Genomic DNA, 15,717 nt, shown 5'->3' on the forward strand with positions numbered 1-15,717 from the left:
TAAATTGGTATCTTTTTTTATTTGGCTCCATCTAATGTGATTGATATATAGGGGTTGGTTTTTTTTTTAACAGCTGAAGTACTGCAAATGATTATGTATTTGAGTCAAATGGACTTCCATACTACTTAGAAGTGGCTTTAAATAAAATAAGATAGAAGCTACCTAGTCTAAAATTCATGTGCAAAGGGTGCAGAAATGGCATTAATACAAAGTGAGGGTGCCCTGTGTTGTCTTGTATTCTTCCAGAATTTAAAATTCTGTGACCTTCAAACCTCTGTATGGATAAAATAGTTACAGCAATAAACGTGAAACTTCCAACACTCCAACGCCATTGATGCACAGCGAGCAAAAGCTATCTGGAGACACGTACAAAGCATTCCAACGGTGTTCACAGTGTTAAAAGCTTGAATTGAATAATGAAGGGATTCACAGACCAAATCTGAGAGCTGTGGTTGTTTAACCCTGTGCACAGTCAGAAGGAAATTGTGTATGTATGATCCAGGGAATTCACCATGGACTTGCACAGTTTGTATCTGAAGTAGACCATATGGTACAGCTTTTCATATTGTGATCAAAAACAAGGAAGCAGCATCTGGATTTAATGAATAAATTACACATAATTATGGCACATAAGTTACATGTAAATTCAAGACAGTTCACATGAAAAAAGGAGGCACAAGGATTTGTTTGAGGAAGCAGGTATATACCAAGATTTTTCACCTGTGATTAATAATAGCTTCTGTAAAAGCAGAATAACAACAGGGGGAGAAAGTAGAGCTATTCAGAATTATGTGCGTAGCTACCCCAGGAAATCATACGCTTCCTAGTTCAAATTATTCTAATGGTTTTGTGCTTCATAATATAAGAAGGATACTGAATGAGATATAATTAGCACTAATAATTTTTGCAGAATGGCAGAGGTTCAGACTGTTAATGACTTTCACACTCTATCACTTTTCCACCTACTTGCACCTGAATCTAGTTCAAACTAGCTTGCAAGACCTTTAGGACACACTTGCATCTTATTTTTGAGTACTGTCAAAATACTGGTAATAATGTGAATTGAAGCCTAGTTCATCCATGGGTCTTAGTAAGAAATATCACTATAATGTATTGCCAGCAGTGTGGCATAGTCTTGCTACCCTACTCCTTACTATTTTCCTTAAGGGTTTATGATATTCAATACACAATGGGCAAGCACAGCAGGAAAACTATCATTACCTGTAAGCAAGCTGATGAATTCATAGCCTTTCCACATTTAGTTTCTATAAATATTTTCAGGAAGTTCATTGCCAGAATTGTTGACTGAAACTGAAAAATACCACTGTTAAGAGATCTGTAGCTTCATCATGACAATTATGATCACTAGAAGTTATATTAACCAAATAACCTACCCATCCAGTGAAAATGCTTAAGGCCAAATACTGAGTACAGCCCAGAACTAAGATTTTAAAGAATTAAAGTAATTGTTAATATGCAAAATAATAAATGCCATGCATCAGGTTAGGCAAAAGTAGCAAACTTTCACAAAAAAAAAAAAATTTTTAATTATCTACCTGCAGGTAGCACCTTGAGCCTGTACAAAGGTTACATTACCACAGCAATAGGATGTAATACAGACAGCAAGCGCCAGACAAAACAAAAAGGAAGAGCCCTAGAACAGAAAGCCCCACAAAAGTGCTTTACACATATATTCACTTACATCCATTATATGGTGGCTTACATAAGCAGCACCTTCCAAGCAATCATTATGCCACTATCTCCACAAGCGCTATGTCACGATTTTAATCACAAAGCCCACGGTACACTCAAACCCCACAGCTGAGGAGGAAATGCAAATTGCTGTGCGCTAGCTCGACCACCGTAAACCAACGGCCACACTGGCTCCGCACGCTGTTTTCTGGTTGCCCCTACACGGCCCCGGAAAGGCCCACAGCAGGGCCGCAGCCTGCCAGGCCCCCCGGCCCGGCGGGCTCTCTCCCTGCACAAACCCTCAGCCTCAGCCTGGGCGTGCGCTCACACGGCACGCCTGGAAGCCGAGCCTCCCCCTCCCTCCCCGACCGCCGCAGAGGAGCGCCGGCCCCCTCAGACAAAGAGGGCGAGACAGCGGCGCCGGAACCGCCCCGTCTCACTCCTCCGTGACCCGGCGAGATCCCAGCCGCCGGAAGCTCATTGAGGGGACAGGAGGGCCTTAACGAGCAGTAGCCAATCGGCAGGCACTGGGAAAACAAGCAGCAATGGTAGCCAATGCTGTCTGGGCGCTGCGCACGGCGGCGGCCCCCGGCTGGGAGGGGCGTTGCAGCACTCCAAAGCGTCTGTGGGGGATTCCGGCCCGCCTGGCGCGTCGGAGCGGGGCGGGGGAAGAAGTGGCGGACGTGAGACCGCCAATAGGCGTGCGGGAAGTACTGACGGGCACGCAAGTCACCCAATGGGAGGGTAGTGGCTTTTAAAGGGCCGGCGACTCGGAGAGGAGAGTTGGGCGCAGGTGAGTAGTTGGCGCGGCTCCCCGGGGACCCAGGCGGGGTGGGGTAGCGGGACCGGGACCGGGCCGCGGCGGGGCTGAGGCAGCCGCTCCCCTGGTGGGGCTGGTACCGCGCGAGGTGCAGGCGGCCCCCGGCCCCTTTGTGAGAGGAGAGCGGTGGGGCTCCTCCGTCCCTTGAGGGCGGTGAGGCCGTTGCCCGCCGTCCTTCTGAGTGGGGCCCGCGGGCCCGCCTACTCCCCGGGGCTCAGCGCGGCGGGGCGTGCGTGGCCTCTGCTGCCGCCTTTGGCCTCCCCGCAGGGCTTTGTGCGCCTCCTGGCGGGGCCGGGCTGGGCGGGCGGGCAGCCGGGGACCCGGGCACTGTGCCGGCCCTCAGCCCTCCGGCACCCGCGGCCTGCTCGGGGGGGGGGGCTCTCCCGTGCAGGCTGGGGCAGGGGACCTTCTGAGGGGTGAATCTGTGGATTCAGCAGCCCGGATCCACAGCTCCCTTCCGCCCCCGGTACCTCCTCTCCGCTTCGTTCAGCTGTCCTTACAGGTGGTGCTGGGTCCCTTTCGTCTTTGCCTTTTTGTGTGCTGAAGCCGCAGACTCCTTGCGAGGAGGACTGTCTGGTGACCTGGGTTCAGCAGCACCCAGATCTTCCTGCACTAAAGGCTCTCATGGTACAAAAGCATGAGTTGTTCCAAGCCAATGTAGCCATCCCTTGTGAGCCGCATACGACGTTTTCCAGAAAGCCATAGTCTTCAGTATCATGCAAAGATCTTCAGACTCACAAATTTATTTTAAAAAAATATAGATAGCAAGTCCTCCTGATTTAAGCTTTTTTTTTTTCTTCAATCACAAGGTCTGATAGTTAAAAAAAAAGGGGGCAAACCATCAAGACATCATATGTAAACAGTAATGATTTTTTTAGAGAATAATTCAAGTTTGATGCTAGCAACAATCCTTCAATCCTGGTGAATGCATGGATTTTTTTGTTTGTTTGTTTGCTTGCTTGTTTTGTGGGGCATTTTGTTTGTTTAGTTGTTTTTTTGTTGCTGCAGCACATGTTCACACAATAAGTTGTGAACAAAGGAGACACAAAGACACAGAGGGTAGAATGTGGATGCCCCTGTCGTTATGCACTTCCGAGTTATTCAGTGTATGTGTGTTCTGTGTGTTTGTGGAGTGGTCAGTTTAGTTTTGCAATATTTGTTTCATTTCAACCCTGACAAATTACTTGTGGTGATGAGGACCTTCTTGACTGTGGGTTGCATCTGGCTGACAGGACTACATCAAATTCAGAGCTCCATGTTGCCAACTGGAAGACCCTTGAAATCTTTCTGTTAGCATATGATCAGAATAGTTCTTTTTTTTTTTCTAGCCAGGACTTTGCATTCCTATCCGAAATGTAAAAATACGCATTTTGCATTTGCACAGAGCACCATGCCATGTGATGGGTGCACGGCTGGTCACGCAATGGGCTGTTCACATCCTCTGTTATTTCCCAGGGGTTTCTGTGTCGCTTGACGGAGCTGCAGCTGTTCCTTGTCAGTACAGAAGTACTTCTGATTGTATAGTTGAGAAGGTTTTTTTTTTTTCTTGCAGATGTCTTCTCTTACCTTCATAGAGGTGTAAGTGGCTTGATCAGACCAAAAGATTTTTTCATATCTGCTCTTTATCTCCACATACTTTTTCTGAGTGAACTTCCCATCTCCCTAGTATTATTTACTATGGAATCCTCTGCTAAGGACACTAAAATGTAGAGCAGTTATGATTCTGATTTTGGAAAAAACTGTAATGTCTATTTGCAGTTTTTTTTTTTCTAAATGTATGCATCTCATGCTTTAGACTTCATATCAAAGCAGAACTTAAACATGCGCTAGGTCATGTTTTTGTAAGTCATGCTTTTCAAAATGGTTGTAAGTTTGGGGTTTTTTTCTGTGACTATCTAGAACGTGTACAAATCCGAGCTTATTACCATTCTTGTCCCTTATTTACTTTGAGCATTTAACAGTTCATTTTTCTGCATTAAAAATAATCTCCTGGAGACCATCTAGCAATGTCAGAAAACAGAATATTCCAAACCTCATCTTTAGTTAGATAATAATGCTTTTTAGTTACTGTATCAGAAAGATAAACAGTCCCACAGTGGAGTTTATCTGACTCTGGAAGTCTATATACTATTAAGACCATTAACACTCATTTATTTTAATAAGAAAGGAATTGTCTTTAATGATGCAGTATGCTTTCAAAAAGGAAAGAATTAGAAAAGGTGAGATATCCTTACCAATTTGAAGTTAAACTCATGACTATTTAAAATAGGTAGGCTTTGCTACTGTTTTACTCAGAAATTCAGGGGCCTGTATCAGATGTGTTCTAGCAAAAAAAAAAAAAAGTTTGAAAGAAAACTTGACATAGTAAAAGAATTGGGTGCCTGTAGTTTCCAAGTTAGTATTATAATTCTTAAAGGTTATGTGCTTGGATTATGGCATAAATCCAAACCCAAGATGAAGCATGTCACAAAGAGTGACTGGGGAGGTCAGACAGGTGATGCACAACACCTGCGCAAGGGGCAGTGAGACTGACCCACAAGGTAACCTGACATTTGGGTGTTTTAACTCTCAACCTTCTCTGGAGCTAAAATGAGAACTTGCCTGGTTGTGTCTTCTGCATTTGTGTAGAATTCTATTTAGAAAACAATGTTGATGAAAATTTTATTTGAAAATCCAGGGTTTTTTTTCTTTTGCTGTGATTATGCCCACTTTATCCTGTTGTATTAGCATTGGGAAATTTATGGAGGGCCAGGGTAAATTGAGATACGATGTGTGTCTCTAAAATCCCGTGTTTCCCTGTTACTGGGGAAAGACCAGAACCTTGTTCATCTCAGCTGGGGCTAAGTAAAGGACTTAGCCAGTGTGTATCTTGAGATGAAAACAGCTGTGATTCAGCAGAAGTTTGATGTTTAGGTATCTTCAGAGACAATTAAGTATCTACTAGTGCTTTCAAGAGTTTGACATATCCAACTGGCAAGTGCTTTGGAAAGTTGGACCCATTTTTCCATAGTTAGTAAAGTACTTGAATGTTCACTTAAGTCTATGCTTAAAATCAAATATGAAATTCTACTGATTTCAATAAAAATAAGTGTGACCTTATGAACAGAGGTTCATTGTCTTGGTAGTGACAAGTCAGAAATACCTGTAATTGCCTTGTAATTCTTGGCAAACTTAAGTTGTGTATTAGAAGTCTATGTAATTCTTTTTACCTTTTGGAAGACCAACTCAAAATGGGTACCTCTGAATCTTTACCTGAAAACAGGTAAGTGCAAATGTGTGTGTTTCTAAAGCCAGCATGAAGATACAAGTACTTGGTCATTCCCTAGTAACCAGGAATCACAGCTTAATCTATATATTTCCATCCAGAATTAAGAGTGCGTTATTAACAGTGAAGCTTCTAAAAGTGCTATTAATTCATTCTGTGTGCAGGTAACTTTTCTGAAGAATTTACCTGCTTGGTGACTTTTTAAAAAGTTAAAAAAAAAACAAAACAAAAAAACCCAACCAAACAAACAAAAAACAAAACAAAAACCCAAAACCAACCAAACAAAAACTTACACAAGATAAACTTAGAATTTGATACATAGGTCAAGAAATTCAATTGCCATAATGATAGAAAACCACTAACACTGTAATTTGCGTTTGAAAAGCACAGCAAGTACCAGATAAATCGATTTACTGCCAGACAGAAGTAAATATGACGCTGCTTCCTTGAAAGCCCAAGTATCTCTTTTTTGTTAAACTTATAAATAATGAAGGTTAAGGGAGACTTAAAGATCAGATGAAAGGTCTCAGAAAAAAAATTATGTAGCTCTAGCAGATACAGTGCTGTGTGTGATATACATCTGACTTTTAAAACTGCACTTTTTTTTTTAGTACTGGTCATGTCAAGTTAAGGAGCTACATTAAAACAGTAGGTTATATTATTTTTAAAAATAATTCCCCTTTCTCAAAACCAATTGGTATTTTATTTTCAGAAGGGCAGGAAGTTTGACACATTTTAAACAGCCACATGCAGCTTCCAACTTGAGTGTGAGGAGTCAAAAGTCCTGAGTAACTGCATTGGAGTTCTGTAGAGTGGTCCATGCTGAGACACACTCATGCTTTATGCAGTTGGTTTCTTCTTGAGACTCACTTTTGCGTGTTTTCTAGCTAGTAACCATTGGAAGTAAATGGATTCACAGTGAGGGCAATGTTTTAATGAGGAGAAGTAGTAAACCAGTTTCTTAAATGCAACATTTTGAAAAATATTTGATGCCAGCATGCTTACGTGTTGGGTATGGAAGAATGTTGCTTGATATGGAAAACTTTGCAAGTGAACCACTTATTTATAGTCAGTAGTGCATAGGAGATGAAGAGTAACATCTAAACTATTATGTACATTATCCCTCAAATGGAGAGTTTCTGTGTAGTGTGCTGATGTGTATGTTTTAACCAAGTTTAGGAGAATAACAGGCAAAAAATATACTTCATAATTTAAGAATCCTGTATAGCTAGGGGGGGAGTTATTTAAGGATTAAGTCCATTACTCAGTAGCAGTCTAATATATAATCTGCGAGCCATTTGCTTCAAGTGGACTAAAGGTCTATACTAGATTAATAGTGAACAAACATAACAGCTTTAAACTGTAAGTATATATAGTGAATCGTTGACCTGCTTGGTTTAAAGCCTTTTAAACCTACCTGAAGTGGTAGGTAACATGGTACAAAAGAAAGTTCAAACTAAATCCTAGGTTGGACCATTACCAAGCAGTTTGACCAAGAACCATTTTTTATTCTCGATCTCTGCTTTCATTATTTTTTTTCTTATTTTAATATGGTCTATGATATATCAATTACTGCATTGATTGTCCCCTGTCTCTCCCACTCAAACTTACCACTTTCTGTACAGAATTGTGCACAATAGGTGTATTACAGGGTTGAGCTTTCTTTTCAGCATCAGGCACTGTGATGCTATTCCTGAGGGTAGAGGACTGGACACACTTTCAACCTATCCTCACATCTGACATGAGGTGTTTTGCGATGTGAGAAGGATAGAGAAGGGCTTTACCATGGACATGTAGTAACTTATTTCTAAATCTGTTTCCTATTAAAACATCTCTAATGCATGACATTTGTTTGAACTGGTTATTTTCTGACATTCAGCAGAATGATTGTGATTAAGATAAGTCAGAAGAGCCTCTAAAACTTCAACCTTTCATATTAATCTACTTTTTTTTTTTTGTTATGGAAATGGTGTCTCCTTTAAAATGTATCTCAGAAATTTCAGTCCCCTAAACATTTCATGTTTTTGAAGTAATGATATAACAATTTTAGCTTCTTTTGGAAATAATTTACCATTCAAACTGAAATGTGTATGTCAAATTTCAGCCTTAGGCAAATCTTGACTGGCAAAACTCTTAAGAGTTGAAGGAAAGTAGCTGTATTTTTGTAATGGAAATATCAACTCAACCTTAATGATTTGTGACATGGATATATTAATAGATTTATAATTCATATGAGATTAGAGAAGGTATCTATAGCTACTTTATATTCAGAATTTAACAAAATGTTTTTCTTCTGTCAAATGAACGACCAGTTCAAGATACGCATTCCTTAAATGATGACTTACTAGTCAAGTTCATTAAATGAAAATATACAGTGTATACCTTGCAGATTCATGTTGTTTGCTCTTTTTCTCTTAGGAAGCCTGACAAATAGGAAAATACTACAAAGTGAAGAGAAAATTAACTTCACGAGAACTGAGCTCTGCTTTCTTGGCTTTTAAATTTTAGTTGTATTAATAACTGATTAGTGTCAGATCATCTCTGTAGTCTGCTGTGTTGAAATTATTAGGTTAAAGCTGGAAAAAATGAAACAATTAAAAAGAAAAAGGAAAAGCAATTTTAGCGTTCAGGAAACTCAAACTCTCCTTAAGGAAATCAGAAAAAGGAGAGAAGTACTTTTTTCAAAGCAACTTAATACAACAATTAATGAGATGAAACGGAAAGCTTGGGAGGAAATAGCGGAGTGTGTAAATGCTGTAGGTGAAGGAGAGCAAAGAACAGGGACAGAAGTAAAAAGGCGATACCTTGACTGGAGAGCACTCATGAAGAGAAAACGTCTGAATGCAAACATCAAAGTAGTAGGTCCTGGGTTTCACCTTCCTTCATCCAATTTAGATGACTCTCTCACTGAAGACATGGATGAGAAAATGGGATTTGCAATTGAGTCTAGTTTTGAATGGCAAAATATCACTGACTTCAGAGAAGCTGGTGGATCTTTAACAGAAATCAAAGTAGAAGAGGAAGAGGAGGATCCACAGAATTTTGAAGTGAGTGACTGACATACGTTAGCTATATGCAATATGGCCTTCATTTCACTTCAGCATAAGGCTTTTTGCTGTGTTTCTTCATAGCATCTGTTTCTGTTTTTTTTTTTTTTCTGAATGTGTGAATTAAAGAAACTGTAGAAACAACTATGGTTCAGATATAGATGGTATTCAAATCTAGCAACTTAAAATGAACCTACAGGAGGTGAATAAGTCAGCCAGCCATTCCTCGCTGTCAGAATTTTAGTGTGAATTTGGCAAGCAGCTGTGGATCCTGTAGACAGGTTGTTACTGCTAGTACTACTGTAACTGTCCTGGGGTAGACAGCCAGCTGGAGTGAAGTCAAATGTTTGGATAGTTGTTCCTGTACAAATATATAGTTCTTATTTCAAAAAGGGGTACTAAAACAGTTTTAGTCTGGTGTTGTTTTTTTTTTTGGGGTGGGGGGGGGGCAGGGAGGCAACTCCTGTCTTAGCTCAGTTGAGATGTGTGTTGGGAAAAAAAAACGGCATAAGCTGTTAAATGGTAGTGGGACTACTGTCTGACAACTGCTGAAGAACAGCGTCTGCTCTAATGCTAGAGGATTGGCAGTGGCTCTTGTTGTCTTAAGATTTTCTGAATCCATAGCTTCCTCACTTTGCCTTTCTTTTGTAGCATACTTAGTGGGAGACAATTATCCCTTGTGTACTATGAATTTGTAGCACATAAGGGCTATAATTCTGCATGAGTTGTTACAGTCTGCCAAGAGCAGTGATCCTAACCACCTAGTCATCTGCATCATAAATAGCTTTCCAGCAAATGTGATAATACAAAATGAGTTAAACAAGTCCTGTTTATTGACCCACTCAATACAGTTGGAAGGGTTAAGAGCATGTGAAAAACATCAGTGTTAAATTTTTTTCTTTTTTTTTTTCTTTTTTTTTTTTTTTTCAGAAATTGAATCCTCAAGTTAGCAAAGGCTGGGTTAGCTTACATACCGCATAGCCTGTGGATCCAGCTGCTCTGATAAGTAATTAGTTACAACAAATTCCTAGTGGCTTATATAAATGTCACTTAGATACAGGAAAAGCAAGAACAACATAGGCTTTCTTAGATCCATTTTTCTGTCTGTCATTCTGAATGCTTTATAATATCTGTAGTGCAATATTTTATTTATTTTCTTGGATGTCCACTGACAAACTGATTTTCCATTTTTCATTACCAGATATTAATTGGTAGATTAAGCATATTTCTCAGCCTATGTAACAACAGAAAAACAGTTTTAAATTAAACATGGTTACTTCACAGCTCAGAAGTTAAGCAGTTCTGAGTAGCTTTTAAGATGAAAAAACTCAGTATGTTCTTTTCAGTCAAGTTGTGTGTAATAAATTTATTCTGGCATAAAGACTGGAGTGTAATTCTTGTGTATCACATTCCTCTCTGCAGTTTCCTATTGAGGAAGAAGAAGAAATTTTGTCATCAGTTTTGCCAGATTCGAAAAAGGAAAATGACCTGCCAGACTTCCCCCACATTGAAGAGTTTGGAAACCTAAGCTCTGCTCAAGCTAGGCTAGCCTATGAAGATTCTCACTTGCTTATAAATCTGGAGAAGCAGAAAGTGGAGCTGGAGAAGCAGCGCCTAGACATTGAAGCTGAAAGGCTGCAAGTGGAGAAGGAGCGCTTGCAAATTGAAAAAGAAAGGTTGCGGCATGTTGACTTGGAGCGTGAGAGACTTCAGATTGAGAAGGAGCGACTTCAAATTGAATGGGAGAAACTCAGGCTGGAGACTCTGCATGCTGAAAAACCTGCCCTGGAAAATGACCTCGCCCAAACAGAGAAACCCATCATGCAGCCTCTGGATCTGGAAACTGAAAAGTTAAAACTTGAAAAAGAACGTTTGCAGTTAGAGAAGGAGAGGCTGCAGTTCCTAAAGTTTGAGTCGGAGAAGCTGCAGATTGAGAAGGAACGCTTGCAAGTGGAGAAGGAGCGCCTTCGAATTCAGAGAGAGGGTCACTTGCAGTGAACTTCTCAACTGAAGTGTCAACACTAGTGTTTTGATGTTTGTAAAATAGAGGTAGTTCTTTTCTTAATACTGAAACTGTCCTAGGGGCTTAACATTCTTCTGTTCAGAGTTGAATGTTGATGTTAAACTGAAAAAGAAAAAAAAGAAAAAAAAAAAAAACAAAAGAAAAAAAAATGGTGCTCAATATGTCAGTGTGCCTACATAAGTGAGCTTATGTGTGAAATTGCTTTCAGTATATCAGAACTAAGTGTTATGTTCTCTTGTCTTCAGTATTGTGTTGTATTGGTTTGGTGTCCTCCTCTTGTAGACACATTGAGAAGAATCAAGGCTGAACCTTGTACTTTTTTCACTGTACTAACAGTAAGGAAGGATCAGAATACGTATGTTGTGAGGGCATGGTGCTGACAATAGCCCACACAATAACTGAGTCATGATGCAATTGATTCATTAAACTGAATTTCCCCTTTTTGGGGTTGTTTGTTTTATTTTTTCACCCCCACAATTGGAAAAAGAGCTCAAGAATTATCCAAAAGTTAAAGTGCAAGTAAAATTCACTGCAGTTGTGTTTACTGTTGTTCCATGGCTTGAGCCGAATGGGAGCACAGAAAATAGTATTCTTCCTTTTGCATGAAGTATTCATACCAGATAATGTTACACATCAACTGTTGCTACTGTAAGCTGGACTGTTGGTTGCACCAGGTCATTAATAAAGCTGTATGGAATATAGCACCTAGCTTAGTATAGCACAGGGGTGTACTGATTGATCAGGCGTGCTGTCTGATCAGCCTGCGATAACCCCCCAGAGTAAGCTGCTAGACCTGGTTTATTCCTTGAAAGACTGGTGATGGGAGTCTTGGGAGTGGAGATGCAGAGGCTGAGCACAGACTCAGTAGCACTGAGCTTGAACACTAACATTCCTGATGTTAGTTCTGCCTGGCCAGCACTGAGGTTGTGTCCATGGGGTGGCCAGAAGAGGCTTCTATGGCTGACACCGTATTGTGTGTTTTAATTAGACGAACAGAGATCCAAGGACACTTTCTATTATTTCATATATGTTTAAATCCCAACTGAGCCAGACTTCATGTTTCTCATCTTTCTGCAAGTAACTATCTTTTGTTGACTCAATTTGAAACTTAGGATTAGGAGAATACTAGATCTGAATGTATGCTGAGTGACTTACATGGATTCTTGTGAAGTAAATATATTTATACCACTACAGGATTACTTTTATTCTGCAAAGAAAATGTTATTTTTTTATTACTGAAACAAGTGTGCTTCTACAGTGGAAATAAATTTGACTACTACAACCCAAAATTGCTCTTGAGACTGTGTTTCTTCATGGAGAAACAGGGCTACATATGAAGAGAAACCTGGGTACTCAGCACTGCAGGACCCCAAAGTTGCTGGTGCCTGTATCGCCTGTGTAGTACATCGAAGAGATGAGGCATCTCAGAGTAATACTCAGACCAATCAGCATTTACTTGAGAAAGGAAAAAGGAAGGAGACACAAACCAGCTGGATAGAAATGCCTCAGGGGGAAGTTTATCTGAGATTTTTCTTCCTGATTGGTGGGTTGACCCTGGCTGGACACTGGGTGCCTGCCAAAGCTGCTCGATTGCTCCTTTCCTCAGCTGTACAGGGGAGAGAAAATATGACAGAAGGCTCATGGGTCGAGATAAGAACAGGGAGATCACTCAGCAGTTAATGTCATTGGCAAAACAGACTCAACTTGGGGAGAATTAATGTAATTTATTACCAATGAAATCAGAGTAGGATAATGAGAAAAACTAAATCTTAAAACATCTTCCTCTCACCCCTCCCTTCTTCCCATGCTTAACTTCACTCCTGATTTGCCCACCTCCTCCTTACCAACAGTGCAGGGGGACAGGGAATTGGGGTTGTGGTCAGTTCATCACACGTTGTTTCTGCTGCTCCTTCCTCCTCAGGGGAAAGACCCCTCACACTCTTCCCCTGCTGCAGCGGGGGGTCCCTCCCATGGGAAACAATTCTCCATGAACCTCTCCAGTGTGAGTCTTTCCCATGGGCTGCAGTTCTTCACAAACTGCTCCAGTGTGGGTCCTCCACAAGGTCACAATCCCTGCCAGCAAACCTGCTCCAGTGTGGGCTCCTCTCTTCATGAGGCAACAGGTCCTGTCTGGAGCCTGCTCCAGCACAGGCTTCCCATACGGCCACAGCCTCCTTCAGGCATCCACCTGCCCCAGCGTGGGGTCCTCCATGGGCTGCAGGTGGATCTCTGCTTCTCCGTGGGCTTCCATGGGCTGCAGGGGGACAACCTGCTCCACCATGGGCTGCACCACGGGCTGCAGGGGAATCTTGGCCAGGAGCAGCATTACTGCTCCCCCTTCTTCTTCACTGACCTTGGCATCTGCAGCCGTTCCTCTCACAAGAATTCTTCACAACAGGCAGGCAGACGCCTGTCAGGTTCTCTTCACATCTCATCTCCTCTCCACTTCTTGCAACCGGGCTGGACCAAGTCGGGTCCAGTCGGCCGCCCGGCGGGAGGCCAGAGGGTGAGGGGCTGCAAGGCCCACAAGGCTCGCACCTCCCCCTCTCTGCCCCCACTCAGAGTCTTCACATCTCCTCTTTTTTTTTTTTTCTGTTTTTTCCCTTCTTAAATACTTTATCACAGAGGTGTTATCAGGGCACATTCTGCCACCAATTGCTTTGGTCCTCATCAGCATCGGGTCCTCCCTAGGCCTGGCCAAGTCCACCAGACAAAGGGGAAACTTCTAGCAGCTTTTTGTAGAAGCTGCCACTGTAGCCCCCCCACTAAACAAAACCAACACACTAGATAACTATTATGATTGCCAAACAGGGTGGGTAGGAACAAGGGCCAACATAGCCAGCTGTGCAAGAGGTCGTGACCAGAAGGACCAAGCTAGGACAGAGAACCTTCCTATGGCCTTGTCTGTATGAAGTACTTGGCTGGGAAGGAGCAGATGTGGAGTCTGGCTCCTGTTTCGATGGGCAGTTGCGCTGCTACTTGGTACCAGCACCTCTGTCTTCATATTTTACTCCGGTTGAATGACATGACTGTTAGGATAATGGTTTGCATTTTACAATAGACATCTTGGGAATTATGGCCCAAGAGCATTAAAGGTTTAGGGGAAAAAAATGAACAGATAAATCTGAACCATTTCTGAATCCTGAATCATTTCAGAAATTTGAACACTTCTCCAAATAGAGCTGTATGTAAGCAATTATTTCTTCTAACAACTATTCAGCCTCCTAGGGAAATGATGCATCCTTTGGTTATACAAAACCTTTTGGAAAACACTGAATGATTAAATTAAGTATCATCATAAATTATTGAAAATACAGTTTCCACATAAAATTTAGAGAAAATTACAGAGTTTAATACATCAATTTTATGGCTTGCTTTTTTTTATATCAAAATTGCAGTCATTTTGTGGCAATTTGAATTTAAATGTCATATCTTTAAATACTAATCTACAGTCTCTTAAACTTTAATTGCTTGATTTACCAACCTGGAATCCTGACAGCAAAGCCTAAGGGCAGGATTTCGACCATATAAATGTCGCCCAAGTCAGGATACACACATGAACTCAGTTTCTCTGTTAGAGAGGGGGAGATTTTGGGCTCCTGCTTAAAAGAAGGACCTGTGATTGTAAGTAATGAGCAACATTTCCAGGCTGGGAAGAGTTTTAAGACAAGAGGGAAACCACACACATATGGAGGAAGTGGCAAGTATTTAAAGAAAAAAAAGCAGAGGGGTGAAGATCAAACATTTAGTAAGAGGGAAGGCAGGTGAAGCTGGTGATAAATTAAACAGAGTACTGGAAATATCCCCAGTGGTGATTGTGAACTGCTTTACTGAGGCTTTGTCTGATGGACTGATGTCAGACCTCATGGCTCTGTGCACTCTCATGGGAATGTATGTATGGGGAAGGTGAGGGCCAAAGCGCAGCCTGAGCTGCGGCCGCTTCGGAAGGTGGCAGGCTCATGCGCTCTGTGCATGCCAGGTGGTTTTCTGTACTGCAGTGCATGCACTGGGGCCCTTATAAATGCCATTATGTCCACTACTCCATGAAGGGGTTTCTAGCCAGTAATTTTAGGGCGAGAATGTGAAGTAGCAAAGCTAAAATAAAGGCTACTTCAGAGAATTTCCCACAGTCTGTTATTAGTGATGGGTTCCACCAATTTGTGCCTGGCTAAGACATTGATGAAGAGAAGCAGAGTGCATCCAGGTGTTTTCACAATGCAGTCTGGAGACAGACTGGCTAATGCTTAACAGTGTCCTAACAACAGCCAGAGAAGGTCATAGGGTAAGGTTGTACATGTGGTCCCCAAGAACAGCCCAGGATGAACAGGACATGTCTGAGAAAACATGTTAGGATTCGAAGTCAACTTCATTTCTTTGAGTAAGGGGTCCTGAGGCCATTTTGAGCAACTTCAACTGTGCATAGATAGATGCTGCCAGCAATGTATACACAAGGTATAAAACATGTATTTATTAAGACAAACAAGAGATGGTTGGGATTTAATAAGTTCTCAGACTAAGCATTGGTATCCTTATCACCTCAAAGTGTCTTTACTAGCCAGGCAGGCATCAACCAAGAGAGAAAGGATTTATCATCCTCCGAGGCTTCCCAGCAGGGCTCTTTGGTGGTGCTGAGTTGCCATGTTCTGATAGATTTTTTTTTTTTTTTTTTGCTTTGATATTTCTTAATCTTTTCATGTTGGTACATTTTTTCCCCATAAATCCTAGAAGTGATAGTGATATCAATCTCAACAATCCTACCTCCATCTGTAGTTTTTACCTTATCTTACTCGACTCTTACCTACAAACTTTCTGAGTTTTTTCTCACAACTTCACGATTTTCCTACCAACTTGAGACAAGGTTAAGCAGCCG

The 15,717-nt window shown here is 41.5% G+C and overlaps 1 protein-coding gene across 1 annotated transcript; it reads left to right on the forward strand.

The window, feature by feature from the left end:
• The first annotated feature begins 2,393 nt into the window (after positions 1-2,393).
• Positions 2,394-12,136, forward strand: MSANTD4 (Myb/SANT DNA binding domain containing 4 with coiled-coils). Its single transcript, XM_086742505.1, has 3 exons — positions 2,394-2,485; positions 8,196-8,824; positions 10,247-12,136. The coding sequence occupies exons 2-3, from the start codon at positions 8,363-8,365 to the stop codon at positions 10,820-10,822; spliced, it is 1,038 nt and encodes a 345-aa protein (XP_086598631.1). The 5' UTR covers positions 2,394-2,485; positions 8,196-8,362; the 3' UTR covers positions 10,823-12,136.
• Positions 12,137-15,717: the final 3,581 nt, after the last annotated feature.

The sequence above is a fragment of the Chlamydotis macqueenii genome, chromosome 1 (assembly GCF_036417535.1).
Source record: "Chlamydotis macqueenii isolate bChlMac1 chromosome 1, bChlMac1.mat, whole genome shotgun sequence".
Lineage (NCBI taxonomy): Eukaryota > Metazoa > Chordata > Aves > Otidiformes > Otididae > Chlamydotis > Chlamydotis macqueenii.

Bases quoted from the DNA above. Each gene is read 5' to 3' on its own strand.
- MSANTD4 (XM_086742505.1), top strand. From the start codon at position 8,363: ATGAAACAATTAAAAAGAAAAAGGAAAAGCAATTTTAGCGTTCAGGAA. The intron at 8,825-10,246 runs GTGAGTGACTGA...TCCTCTCTGCAG, and splicing joins AGGATCCACAGAATTTTGAA to TTTCCTATTGAGGAAGAAGA.